Genomic DNA, 12,003 nt, shown 5'->3' with positions numbered 1-12,003 from the left:
AGCTTGTTGGCCTGTCTTGGCAAGGGCCACCCCTTACGCCTGGATGCTGGGATGAGGGCCCATGGAGCAGAGACCAAGGCTTGTTGAGACTGCCCTGTAACAAGAACCAGAAAGAAACTTTCCTGTGGTGCGTAGGAGGGAAAGCCGATTCCTGGGCCCAACCTACTGAACCAACTTCTTGGAGTAGCAGTCAGAGAATCAGCATTTTTAACAAGCTTCCAAGCAATTCTTTTGCACACATTCATTTGGAAATGGGCCTATGATTTTAAGGCAAGCAGCAGCCCTTTACCATGGAGCTCTGACACTGAAGCCTCAGTTTTGAGGGTTATAATCATAATTAGAACCAGGACAGGAGTTCTCGCTTTCGCAGCATGTATACTAAAATTGGAACGATTAGCATGGCCCCTGCACAAGGATGACCTACAAATTCATGAAGCATTCCATATTTTTATGAACACTGGGTATTATATGTTGGCAAATTGAATTTAAATACTTTTTAAAATAATAAAAATCAAAATTGAAAAAAAAAAAAACCAGGACAGGACACAGAAGCAACTTCAACCCCTGGAAGTAGAATTCTCTTCCTGCACCCCTCCATCCACTTTGAACTATCCCCTTCCCATGAAGAAAAGGAACCATAGACAAGTGGGCAGGAACCGGGTTCTCCTGTGCAGGTTGAGCCAGGCACTGACTCAGCTCCCCAGGGTGTGGGCATAGAGCAAGGCCTGTAGAAAGAACAGCATCTCCAGGCTGAAGCTCACCCACCCACCCCACCATCACAGTGGTCTGCTAACTGCACTCAGGACCTACAGAGGAGGAACATCACAGTCTGGGTAGTAGGAATGAGGCTTTCCAACCAAAATAGAGCTCTCTGAAACATATCATTGCTTCTCACTAACAAAAATGTGTACAACACTTTAAGGGCAGTTCTCATGCAAGAACAGGTGATAGAGGAGGAGGCCAGATCCTTCGCAACAAATCTCAGTTTTACTTAGGGTCTGTGGGAAATCAGTTCAGGACTTCTTAAGAGTTGTTACCCAATGGATCTGCAAAGAGTCTCTGTCCATCCTGGGTTCTGACTTTGGATCTCCCTACCTGAGAAGAAGCCTGACCTGATCATGATTTCTGTGGGCACAAGAAACCCGAGCAGATGGACATGAGGACTTGCCAGCACTTGAAATGTGATGGGGTTGAAGATTTAAGACAAAGCTTTGAGTGTGGAAGCCTGGAGGAGCTCTTGCAGTGGAGGGGGAAAGGTGGCAGGTCTCCCTGTCGGCATGCCTAGGGACCTGCACTAGGACCAGAGCAATGAGCATCCTTGTACCACTACCTCCTCAACTCCTGATGTCTTGGAATGGTAAGTGAAATATTAACAATGGCAAGAGCGTAGGCCTGTGGTCCTATGACCCAGAGTGGAGAGAACAGAGACAGCCCTGAGCAGATGGGAAGCTGCACAGCTCAAGCGAATGAGCTGGGAAGGAGAGCAGTGCAGGGTCGTCAGAGTCCATGTGGGACACATAGGTGACTGGGAGTAACCGAGGAATGCCGAGAGGGCAGAGCCAGGTCGAGCAGGGAGCATAGGACAAGGAAGCAAAGAAGCTGCAAGCCAAAACATGACAATGTAAGCAGCCCCAAACAATACTTCATTGAAGTATAGTCTACGTGTGGGAGAAACTCTGGATTTAGTGCAGACGATACAGGCACTTGTAGATTTGGAAAACAGAGCTGAGGAATCGCTTGAACACATCATGGAGCTAAAAGAAAACTATAAAGGAGAGGTTAAGAAATATGGCAGATAGGGGCACCTGGATGGCTCAGTTGATTGAGCATCCAACTCTTGGTTTCGGCTCAGGTTGTGATCTCAGGGTCCTGGGATCAAGCTCCATGTTGGGCTCTGTGCTCAGTGAGGAGCCTGCTTAAGATTCTCCCTCTCTCCCTCTGCCCCTCTCACTACTTGTGTGTGCTCTCTCTCAAATAAGTAAAATCTTAAAAAAGAAAAAGAAATATGGCAGATAGGCTTGGAAGCATGGACAGAATGTTTAGTAGTGTGTTTAGGAGAGACCAGTGAGTAAGGAAGAGGAAACCATCAAAAGGAAAGTGGGTGCATTCTTCAGAAATGAAGATAGAGGGATCCCTGGGTGGCGCAGCGGTTTGGCGCCTGCCTTTGGCCCAGGGCGCGATCCTGGAGACCCGGGATCAAATCCCACGTCGGGCTCCCGGTGCATGGAGCCTGCTTCTCCCTCTGCCTATGTCTCTGCCTCTCTCTCTCTCTCTCTCTGTGTGTGACTATCATAAAAAAAAAAAAAAAAGAAAGACATGAAGATAGATATATAGGAGTCCTCGGAAGGAAAAGTGCTTGTCAAATTCCAAGAAAGGGACATTTCAAGAAAAAAAAATCCTCACCCACATATATTTGCAAATAAAACCCTAAAAATCAACCACAAAGAAATTCCAAAAGACCACCAAAATGACAGCAGACATCTAGTTAGCATCAATAGATACCTGGAGTCCATGAAATAGTACATTCAGACTGCAAGAACATAACTGCCAACTCCATCTGGTATTAGCTGCACTGCTATTCAGAGTGGGAGAAATGGCATTCCAAACATGCGAAGGCTAAGAATTTGCAGTGCACAAAACTTCAGTGGAAGAAAAAAGGTGTTTTTCTGAAAGAAAAAAAATCCAGGGTGTATAAACCCTAATAAGTATTGACTGTAAACTATAATTCAAAAAGCATGAATGAAAATTCTAGATCACAATAATTTTAGATATTATTCCAGGGGTGCTTGTTCAGAAGAAATAAAAGCACATCTCATGATTCATATGCACAAAGAAATGGATGAGGATGAGGATGTTCACTGGAGCATTATGTGGTGTGGTAAAAAGCTGGAAACAAAACCTATGAAAAAGAGGAATGCATAGGGGTGCCTGGCTGGTTCAGTTGGTAGAGCATAGGACTCTTGATCTTGGGGTTGTGAGTTCCAACCCTATGACGGGTGCAGAGCTTACTTAAATATTTTTTTAAAAGGGAATGCATAAAGAAAATACTGCCCATTCAAATAATGAAATATGACATAGTTTAAAGGAATGAACTAAACATCCATGTGCATTGACATGGATAAATCTCAAAAGCATTGCTAAAGAAAAAGAAAGTTACAGGGGTGCCTGGCTGGCTCAGTCAGTAAACCATGCAACTCGATCTTAGGGTTGCAAGTTCAAGGCCCATGTTAGGTGTAGAAATGACTTAAAATTTAAAAAAAAGAGAGTGATACATACTTATGACAAAATACTCCAAAATAGGTACTATAAGGACAGTCTTTTCAATAAATGGTGTGGGGAAAATTGGATATCCACATATAAAAGAGTGAAATTGGAAGCTTATCTTATACCATATACAAAAATTAAAATGGATCAAAGACCCAAATGTAACAGCTAAAGCTATAAAACTCTTAGAAGAAAACAGGAGGAAATCTCCATGATACTGTGGCAATGATTCTATAGCTACAACACCAAAAGCAAAGGCAATAATTCTGGAAAGGATTCACCATTCTAGATGCCATTAAGAATATTCATGGCTCACAGTAAGAAATAAAAATAACAACATTAACAGGATTTCAATTTGGAAAAGTTGATTCTTAACCTCATGGATGACTTTGAGGGGCACAAGACTTCCATGGAGGAAGTCACTGCAGATGTGGTGGAAAACAGCAAGAGAATTAGGATTCGAAGTGGAACCTGAAGATGAGACTGAAGTGCTAAAATCTCAAGATCAAACTTGAATGGATGAGGAGCTGCTTCTTGTGGATAAGCAAAGTGGTTTCTTGAGATGGGATCTACTGGTGAAGATATTACGAAGATTGTCAAAATGACAGCAAAGGATTCACAATATTACATAAACTTGGATTGACTCTCATTTTAAAAAGTTCTACTGAGCCTGGGTGGCTCAACTGGTAGAACATGTGACTTTTGATCTTAGGGTTGTAAACTTGAGCCCCATATGGAGTATAGAGATTATTTAAAAGAAGTTCTAGGGGCACCTGGGTGGCTCAGTTGTCCAACTCTTGATCTCAGCCTAGGTCTTGATCTCAGGGTTGTGAATTTAAGCCCTACAATGGCATTGGGCTCCATGCTAGGCATGGAACCTACTTAAAAAATTTTAAGAAGTTCTACTATGGGTAAAATGCTATCAAACAGCATTGTCCACTATAGAGAAATCATTAGTGAAAAGAGTCAATTGATGTGGCAAACTTATTCTAAGAAACTGCCACAGCTATCCCACCTTCAGCAACCACCACCCTGATCAGTCAACAATCATCAATAGGGATCCCTGGGTGGCGCAGCGGTTTGGCGCCTGCCTTTGGCCCAGGGCGCGATCCTGGAGACCCGGGATCGAGTCCCACGTCGGGCTCCCGGTGCATGGAGCCTGCTTCTCCCTCTGCCTGTGTCTCTGCCTCTCTCTCTCTCTGTGACTATCATAAATAAATAAAATTAAAAAAGAAGGGATCCCTGGGTGGCGCAGCGGTTTGGCGCCTGCCTTTGGCCCAGGGCGCGATCCTGGAGACTCGGGATCGAATCCCACATCGGGCTCCCGGTGCATGGAGCCTGCTTCTCCCTCTGCCTGTGTCTCTGCCTCTCTCTCTCTCTCTCTCTGTGACTATCATAAATAAATAAAAATTAAAAAAAAAAAAAAAAAAAAAAAAAAAAAAAAAAGAAATTTAACAATCATCAATAAGGTAAAGTCCTCCACCAGCAAAAGGGATTACAGCTCACTGAAGGCTCAGATGATGATTAGTGGGGTTTTTTGGCAACGAAGTATTTTTTAAATTAAGGTACACTGTTTTTTTAAAGACCCAATGCTATTGCACACTTAATACACTACAGTATAAACATAACTTTTATATACACTGGGAAACTAGAACTTTCATTTGATGTGCTTTATTGTGATATTGCTTTTACTGTCATGGTCTGAAACCGAACCTGCAATATCTTGGAGGTATGCCTGTAATCTCAAATGGCTCAGGGGAAAAAAGTTACTTATTCTGTACTTCCCACATTTAAGTTTCTGATTTTTAAAAAATATATATTGAATTAAGGGCGCCTGGGTTGCTCAGTCAGTTAAGTGTCTGACTCGATGTTAGCTCAGGTCATTATCTCATGCATGGATTGTGAGACTGAGCCCCAAGTCAGGCTCTGTCTCACTGGAGAGTCTGCTTAAATATTCTCTCCTTCTGCCCCCCTCCCCTCATTCTCTCTCTCTCAAATAAAAAAATCTTTAAAAAATATTGAATTATAAAAAACCCAAGTATTTACTACATTGGCTCAAATCAAACAGGTTATGTAGAGAGGCCTCAGACTCATAATCCTGCTCCACTAGTCACTTCAGTCTTGATCTTTACCATGACTCGTGGTTGGAGCTGACCTGTTATGATCACTTTTGTCTGGTTTAAAAGCCAGTAGGGAATGCCAGGCTGGTTCAGTGGGTGGAGCCAGTGACTCTTGATCTGGGGGTGAGTTTGAGCCCCACGTTAGGTGTCAGGATTACTTAAAAATAAGTAGGGCCTAGGGCCTACGTGGTGCAGTTGGTTAAGCAGCTGACTCTTGGTTTTGACTCAGGTTATGATCTCAGGGTTGTGAGATTGAGCCCTGCATCTGGCTGTGTGCTCAGCAAGGAGTCTGCTTGGGATTTTCTCTCCCTCTCCGCCTACTGCTTGTTCTCTCTCTCCTTCTCTCTCAAAATAAATGAATCTTAAAAAAAAAAAAAAAAAAGTAGGGACATCTGGGTGGCTGAGTGGGTCAAGTGTCTGCCTTCGGCTCAGTTCATGATCCTGGGATCCTGGGATCGAGCCCCGCATCGTGTGCCCTGCTCAACAGGAAGTCAGCCTCTCCCTCTGTCCCTTCTCCCACTTGTGCTATCTCGAATAAATATATAAAATCTTAACCCCCAAAAAAAGGAAATAAAAAAAACTTTAAGGTTCAATAGTCTGAAAAAAGAGAGGGGAACTGTGGTCCTCATTCCATCACTTCTCCATCTGTTTGACCATTAACAAGTCTTCTCATCTCCCTGAGCTTCACATTTCATGTCTATAAAATGAGAACAATATCCCTGCCCTGCACTACTTTGTCTGGTTATCATATAGAACAGATGAAGTAACACCCGTGAGGTTTTTTTGTAAAACATCAAATACCCGGGTTCCCTGGGTGGCTCAGCAGTTTGGTGCCTGTCTTTGGCCCAGGACACGGTCCTGGGATCTAGGGATCAAGTCCCACGTCGGGCTCCCTTTGTGGAGCCTGCATCTCCCTCAGCCTGTGTCTCTGCCTCTCTCTCTCTATGTCTATCATGAATAAATAAAAACAAAATCTTTAAAAAAATCAAGCATCCGGTAACAAGATTTTTTTTTAAGATTTATTTATTTATTCATGATAGACCCAGAGAAAGAGAGAGAGAGAGAGAGAGAGAGGCAGAGACACAGGCAGAGGGAGAAACAGGCTCCATGCCCAGAGCCCGACGCGGGATTAGATCCTGGGACTCCAGGATCATGCCCTGGGCCAAAGGCAGGAGCCAAACCGCTGAGCCACCCAAGGATCCCTGTAACAAGATTTTTATTAAATGTCCTGAAACCTCAATTTTAGGCCACTTATAAGTTGCAGATGTATTATATGTTTTGTTAGGTAATTAAATACTACATAAATATATATAAAAAACTGCAGGCATATTATATACACATTAATAGTATATTAGCAAATATACTATATTAAAATGTAAGGTATATTTGCTAATATACTATTAAATGTATTAATATTTATTATGTAAATATATATAAGTGTAAGGAATAAAGTTTTTTAAAACCCTGTAATCCTATCACCTCCCAGTTTATTAAAAAAAACTAAAATCAAAATTCTCCAAAACATACCCCATCCTGGCCTACCTTAAGAGGATTACACTGAACTTTGAACTCCCTGATCCGTGTACCTGGCCCCATTCTGAAACTCATTTCCTTCTTGGAAGGCCACCTTCTGGTGGCCCCTGACCATTTTTCCCTGCAGAAACTGCACTGGGGCCTTTGGGTGGATAACACGTAATCTAGCACGAGATGGCCTGTGACCTGACAACTGGCTCATTCCCAGGTGCGCCTATTCCAAGGGGCTAATAAGCCTCAGGTGCTCCGGTCACCTGCCGACCCCTGCACACGGACACCACCTAGCGGCTGGCTGCGTCTTCCCGAACCCGCCCACCACAGGGCTCCGAAGGCGGGGCCGCTCCGGAGCCACTTCCGGAGGCGCCCAGAGGTTCGTGTCACTCAGCAACCGAAGGCACCGCGGAGTGATTGGGCGGAGATGTGGGCTGGGCTGCGAGCCGCGGCGAGCTTCCGGAGCGGTCTGGGGTGTGGAGAACTCGCAGTACCCTCTCCACCCACACCGGCCCTGGTTTCTTGCTGCTGGTAAGCAGGTGGCGTTCCTTTCCAAAACGTGTCATCCCGCCCAACTTTCTAATGGAGGAAGACTACTACCATTTCCTGAGCACCCATGTGCGGGCTCCGTCTGGGACGTCGCAGAGTCTAACCCTAGTAATTACATAGCCTATCTGACTGATAAGGAAACCAGGCTCAGTGGTGGTGTGGTGGGGGGGCGGGGGGATCCGAGGCCCTCAAGCCGAGGGACCTGTCACTGGGGGCACGCCATCAGAGGGGCTAGGTATCTCGCCTGCCAGTCCCCCCCTCCCCCCCCACACACACACACCCTCGGCAGGCTGGGAAAGGAGCAGCAAGAACTTAAGAGCTTCACCCAAAACACTTTATTTTCCATGACTTATGATCTAGTGTTTCCAGAAGCCCAAGTCCCTGAGGGGCCGGAGTTGGCCGGTGCAGAAGAGCAAAGAGACCAGAGGTCTGGAGAAAGGGCAGTGGGTGCATGAGGAATGGACGGGCTGCATCTGATTTCCACAATCCAGGGCTCAGCTTAGTAGGCAGAACACATTCAGAGTGAGAAGAGACAGGTGTCCTTCGGCCTCTGAAACCTGGGCTGGAACCAATTAGGGTGGGAGATGGAGAGGCCCCGAAAGGCCAGAATAGGAGTCCTTTCTGGCCAGGGCAAGGTTGGGGTCCCGGCCCCCGATGGCTCCCAGCCCTGCTCAGAGTGTCAGTCCCCGCTCCTTAAACAGCTGCTTTAGAGCCTCCTCCAGCGGCGGGTTTGTTCCCTGGAGCCCCTTCACCACGTGTGCTGCCCACTCGAAGTATTCCTGGACCCGACGTTCAGACCATCCTGCACGAGAATGGACATAACACTGCTCATATGGCACCCAAGATAGCACCGGATTGTACCCACTTCCTGGCAGGGCCACCAGAGGAGCTCCTGATGGGATCTGTCCTGAAAACTTCCCTCTTGACCCCGTTATTGCACTTCTATGGTGTGAAAGAACAGAGTGGTCTGGTAGGATTAGTTTGGGGAGTCAACAAGAATGCCCGGCTCTTCCCCCCCCCCCCCCCCCAGGAACTAACCAACCTGTGCCTCCAGAAGGTGGACATCCCTCCCTTTTCCCTCAGAGCAGGGGCGGTGTGTGTGTGTGGGGGGGCGTACCCTCTGGGGTGCAGCGATTCAGATCTCTCAGATTGTACAGCTTGTCTGCCAGCTTCACCAGTTTAGCCGCGGGGCTGCTATGGGGTGCCTGCTCCACCTGCAGCCGCTTTCTCTCCAACTTGGGCAGAGTCTTGTCATCCGTTACTTCCTCCACCAAACGTCGCACTTGTGTCCCAAAGTGCAGCTCCACCTCATCCAAGGTGGTGTCTGTGTCCTCCACTGTGTCGTGGAGCAGGGCTGCCTGGGGCACAGGCTTCCACTCAGCCCTGTGGGCCAGCCAAGGAGTGCCCGGGGCTAAGTGGGGCCCTTGACGCCCACCCTAACCTTCCGAGTAGAGAACGAGGGGAGTTACCTGTAACACCACAATGTCAGTGATGCCCGCCTCATGGGTCAGGATCCGAGCCACACCTGACGGGGCAAAGCAGGAAGTCAGACCTCAGGGAGTTCCCGGGCTGCGCGTTGTGGATTTTGCAGAGCCAGATGTGACCTCTCACTAGCCAGATGACCTTTACTCTCTGTGGGTGTCAGCGGTGCAGAGGAACAATCATGCCTGCCGCCCCGGGTTGTTGTGAGGCTTAAACACAACGAGCGCCCGGCACAAAGCCTGGGACAGGGCTGGTGCTCAATGAGACCGAGGCCCTCCGCGTTCCCTTCCTGGTCCCCACCCCCTATACGCCGCTGCGGCTGCTCCAGGGGCGGTGCGCCCACCGATAGGGTGGTTGATGTAGGGGGTCCCTTCGGGGTCCTTCCGCCGCTGCAGTCGGTGCTTGCGAGCCGCGAAGTCCGCAGCCTCCACCAACTGCGCGGCCTCGGAGCCCATCGCGCAGGTGGGGCGGGCGACAGACGTCGCGGAAGCCCAGGCGGAGCGTCCACAGCGCCCCCTCGCGCGCGGAGGCCGGAGTGACCGTGGAGTCTGACAGATTTCTCTGGAGCGGATATCCCGGCGGAGAGAGCAGCTGGTGTGGGGAGCTGCCTCAGCATCGCAGCCCCTGGAAGGAGGAAGGAGGAAGACACACAAGCAATAAGACAGTGTTCTCCCAGTGTGCTGGATCCAGGGCTGGAAGGCACAGGGGACTATGGTATCCTGGAGGAAGGGCAGTTCACCTAGCCGCCCGGGGTCAAAGACCACCTCTGCCAGGAGGATCCTCTCCTCCCGTAAAAAGACAATCTTCAATGTCAGTCCTCTGAAAATTCTCAAAGTGCTCTAAAAATGTTTTTCCCTGCAGGGATGGGACTGGTTGGTATTGGCATGGGAGCTTCACCTTTGGGCCCAGAAGATCCTGGGGTCCGACCTTCTAGAAAGTGAAGCCTACACTAGAAGCCTGCCTGATTGCTTCAGGTTTAGACTCTCAGGCAGCAGTGATGTTTCTGCAAGAACGGTCTTCTGTGTTCTCGGGTTCTGTGTGTTTTTTCTTGTACCGTAAGTGTGCCTGCTTCAGTCCCTAGGCACCTGCTGTGGGGCCCCTCAGATGATAACTGTTGTCATGCTGTCCTGGGAGGATGACATTGTCAGATCTCAATGGACTCTAGGATAACACTGAACACTCCTGGCTGGGGGCCTTGGGTCTTCTAGAGAAATTCCTTGTCTCAGCAGATGGCATCTATGAGGCTTAAGGGGTAAGAGACCTGGAGACCCCGGAAGAACTTTTCCTGTGAATCGGTTTGCAAAGTATAGTGCTCCCATCAGATTGGTAGCTTTTATGTAGCTGAGGCAGACAAGGGCTCAAGGGGAAGGTCAATGGAAGGACTTGCCCTTGTTTTTCAGCGAGTCTTTGTGGTTGTCACGATGCAGAAGTTAGGGAGGGAAGCTCCAAACGCTGTAACTGAGCTCCCTGGGGCCTGAAATGTAATGACTAGAATTCCCAGGGCTTCCAAAGCAGCCTGGAAATTGAGAGTGGGGAGAGAGAAACATCTCTGTTTCTACATGCTTGTCTCTTCTCCAGGCTAATGGCTCAACTTCTCTAGTCTTCTGAACCTTTTCCTGTTCAGCTCAGAAAACCTCAGGCAGCTGGGAGACCCAGTCCCCACATTTTCCAACAGAAGACAAAAACTCAGTCACTTTCATCTCTCTCTCTAGAGGTCTGTGACAGAAGCTTTGGGTTTGTGTTAATGGCGCCCAGGAGCCTTGTGGTTTTGATTTTTATTTCCTTACTGTCTGCAGCCATGGATTAGAGAGATATTGGGGTTCCTGAGACCCGGGCTGAGGTGGAGATGACCTCTCATGGCCTTTCAGAGGAGGCTGGGCCTGTTGCTGACTGGCCTGACCGGAGGGCTGTTGCTCCTCCAGAACTGGGTGACACCTGCTCAGCCGACCTCTCTCTCAGGTATAGTACTCCCCTCTGCCGGCACCCCTCTTCAGGTCCCTTCCTGGGGAGCTGGGGGGGAGGAAGGGAGTTTGCCCTTTTGATGATGACTGACCCTTTTCACTCTCTAGAAGGGTTGGAGTTGGGTGTGGGTAGACCATTCTTGCCTGTCTCCCTCCAGCATTGGCCCACCACCCCCACTTGTGCCAGACCACCTGGGATGCTGATGGCCGCCACTACCCCGGTTTCTTCTGTCCTCGGCTCTCTGACACCCCGGAGGAAGCCTACTGCTGCCACCTGCAGGCTGCAGGGGGCTACTGCTGCACCCGGGCTGAATTTGAGGCCTTGTACCAGGTCAACCTGTCCGCCCTTCCGTCCCCACCCATTCTCAGGTGAGAACTCGAAGCCCCAGAGCCCCTGGGACACTGACAGGTGTTCCAGCATCTGGAACTCTGTTTTTTAAATTCTGGGGCGGGAGGCATGTAGCGTACAGACTGGTGGAGGGGCCGGCCTCAAATAGAAAGTCGCGTGAATACATAATTACAAACAGTTGCGTGAAGGGAAAGTCGGGGGCTGTGTTGGCAGGTAACAGGGAGCCACAGCATGCACTGTGGGGATGGGGTGGGGTGGGGTGGGACAGATGACAAACTGCGAGGATCTTGTAGTCCATGGATTACACCCATCATGATCGGGGTTTTCAAAACTGAATCTGTGTATGGATGGCTCCACGGCACCTGTGAGCCTCCTGAATTTCTATTTGCTAACCCTATATTTATCCGGGGAGAGGGGTGTCCCGAGGTTCTTCCGGACTCTCAGAGGCTCTGTAACCAACAGCCGCAGCAGCGAGCATGCGGCTGGGACCAGCACCCTGAGACTGTCCCCTCTCCTACAGGGGCAGGGGCCCGCTCCTCGCCCTGAGCCTCTATACCGTGCTGCTCCTGGCCCTGATGACCGCCGACCTCGTGCACTTCTGCTGCGGTCGGGGCGCCGGCCGGCCGCCCTCGGCGTCCTCCGCCGCGCGCCCCCTGCAGGTCCCTGTGAGAACGGACTAGGCGCGCCCACTGCAGGTCTGTGCCGCGGGCCGGAGCCCCGCCCACCGGAGCCCCGCCCACCGGAGCCCCGCCCA

General features: G+C 49.2%; 2 protein-coding genes and 1 pseudogene across 4 annotated transcripts; 2 read left to right on the top strand and 1 right to left on the bottom strand.

Annotated features, from left to right (window-relative positions):
- Window positions 1–358: 358 nt before the first annotated feature.
- On the top strand, window positions 359–450 carry LOC119871406 (annotated as a pseudogene).
- A 6,457-nt stretch (window positions 451–6,907) lies between these two features.
- Window positions 6,908–11,999, top strand: LOC106558621 (protein shisa-like-1). 3 transcript variants are annotated; one of them, XM_038532874.1, is made up of 6 exons: window positions 6,908–7,439; window positions 10,014–10,191; window positions 10,518–10,653; window positions 10,736–10,898; window positions 11,059–11,269; window positions 11,770–11,999. In XM_038532874.1, exons 4-6 carry the CDS (start codon window positions 10,796–10,798, stop codon window positions 11,927–11,929), a joined length of 474 nt encoding a protein of 157 aa, XP_038388802.1. In that variant the 5' UTR covers window positions 6,908–7,439; window positions 10,014–10,191; window positions 10,518–10,653; window positions 10,736–10,795; the 3' UTR covers window positions 11,930–11,999. The 3 variants fall into 3 exon arrangements, with proteins under 3 accessions (XP_038388802.1, XP_038388804.1, XP_038388803.1); XM_038532876.1 differs by lacking the exon at window positions 10,518–10,653; XM_038532875.1 differs by lacking the exons at window positions 10,014–10,191; window positions 10,518–10,653 and having other exon boundaries at window positions 6,909–7,439.
- HDDC3 (HD domain containing 3) lies at window positions 7,770–9,442 on the bottom strand. Its single transcript, XM_038532873.1, has 4 exons — window positions 9,283–9,442; window positions 8,927–8,982; window positions 8,575–8,815; window positions 7,770–8,259 (listed from the first exon to the last, which is right to left on the bottom strand). The coding sequence occupies exons 1-4, from the start codon at window positions 9,392–9,394 to the stop codon at window positions 8,129–8,131; spliced, it is 540 nt and encodes a 179-aa protein (XP_038388801.1). The 5' UTR covers window positions 9,395–9,442; the 3' UTR covers window positions 7,770–8,128.
- Window positions 12,000–12,003: the final 4 nt, after the last annotated feature.

The sequence above is a fragment of the Canis lupus genome, chromosome 3 (assembly GCF_011100685.1).
Source record: "Canis lupus familiaris isolate Mischka breed German Shepherd chromosome 3, alternate assembly UU_Cfam_GSD_1.0, whole genome shotgun sequence".
NCBI classification, from domain to species: Eukaryota; Metazoa; Chordata; class Mammalia; order Carnivora; family Canidae; genus Canis; species Canis lupus.
The sequence above is the reverse complement of the archived record's forward strand: the minus strand, read 5'-3'. Positions and strand labels throughout refer to the sequence as shown.

Excerpts from the sequence above, each read along its gene's own strand:
- HDDC3 (XM_038532873.1), bottom strand. The coding sequence starts at position 9,394 with ATGGGCTCCGAGGCCGCGCAGTTGGTGGAGGCTGCGGACTTCGCGGCT. Across the intron at positions 8,983-9,282 it reads CTACATCAACCACCCTATCG|GTGTGGCTCGGATCCTGACC; the intron begins GTGGGCGCACCG and ends TTGCCCCGTCAG. Across the intron at positions 8,816-8,926 it reads CTGACATTGTGGTGTTACAG|GCAGCCCTGCTCCACGACAC; the intron begins GTAACTCCCCTC and ends CCTGTGCCCCAG.
- LOC106558621 (XM_038532876.1), top strand. The coding sequence starts at position 10,796 with ATGGCCTTTCAGAGGAGGCTGGGCCTGTTGCTGACTGGCCTGACCGGA. Across the intron at positions 10,899-11,058 it reads TCAGCCGACCTCTCTCTCAG|CATTGGCCCACCACCCCCAC; the intron begins GTATAGTACTCC and ends GTCTCCCTCCAG. Across the intron at positions 11,270-11,769 it reads CCGTCCCCACCCATTCTCAG|GGGCAGGGGCCCGCTCCTCG; the intron begins GTGAGAACTCGA and ends CCTCTCCTACAG.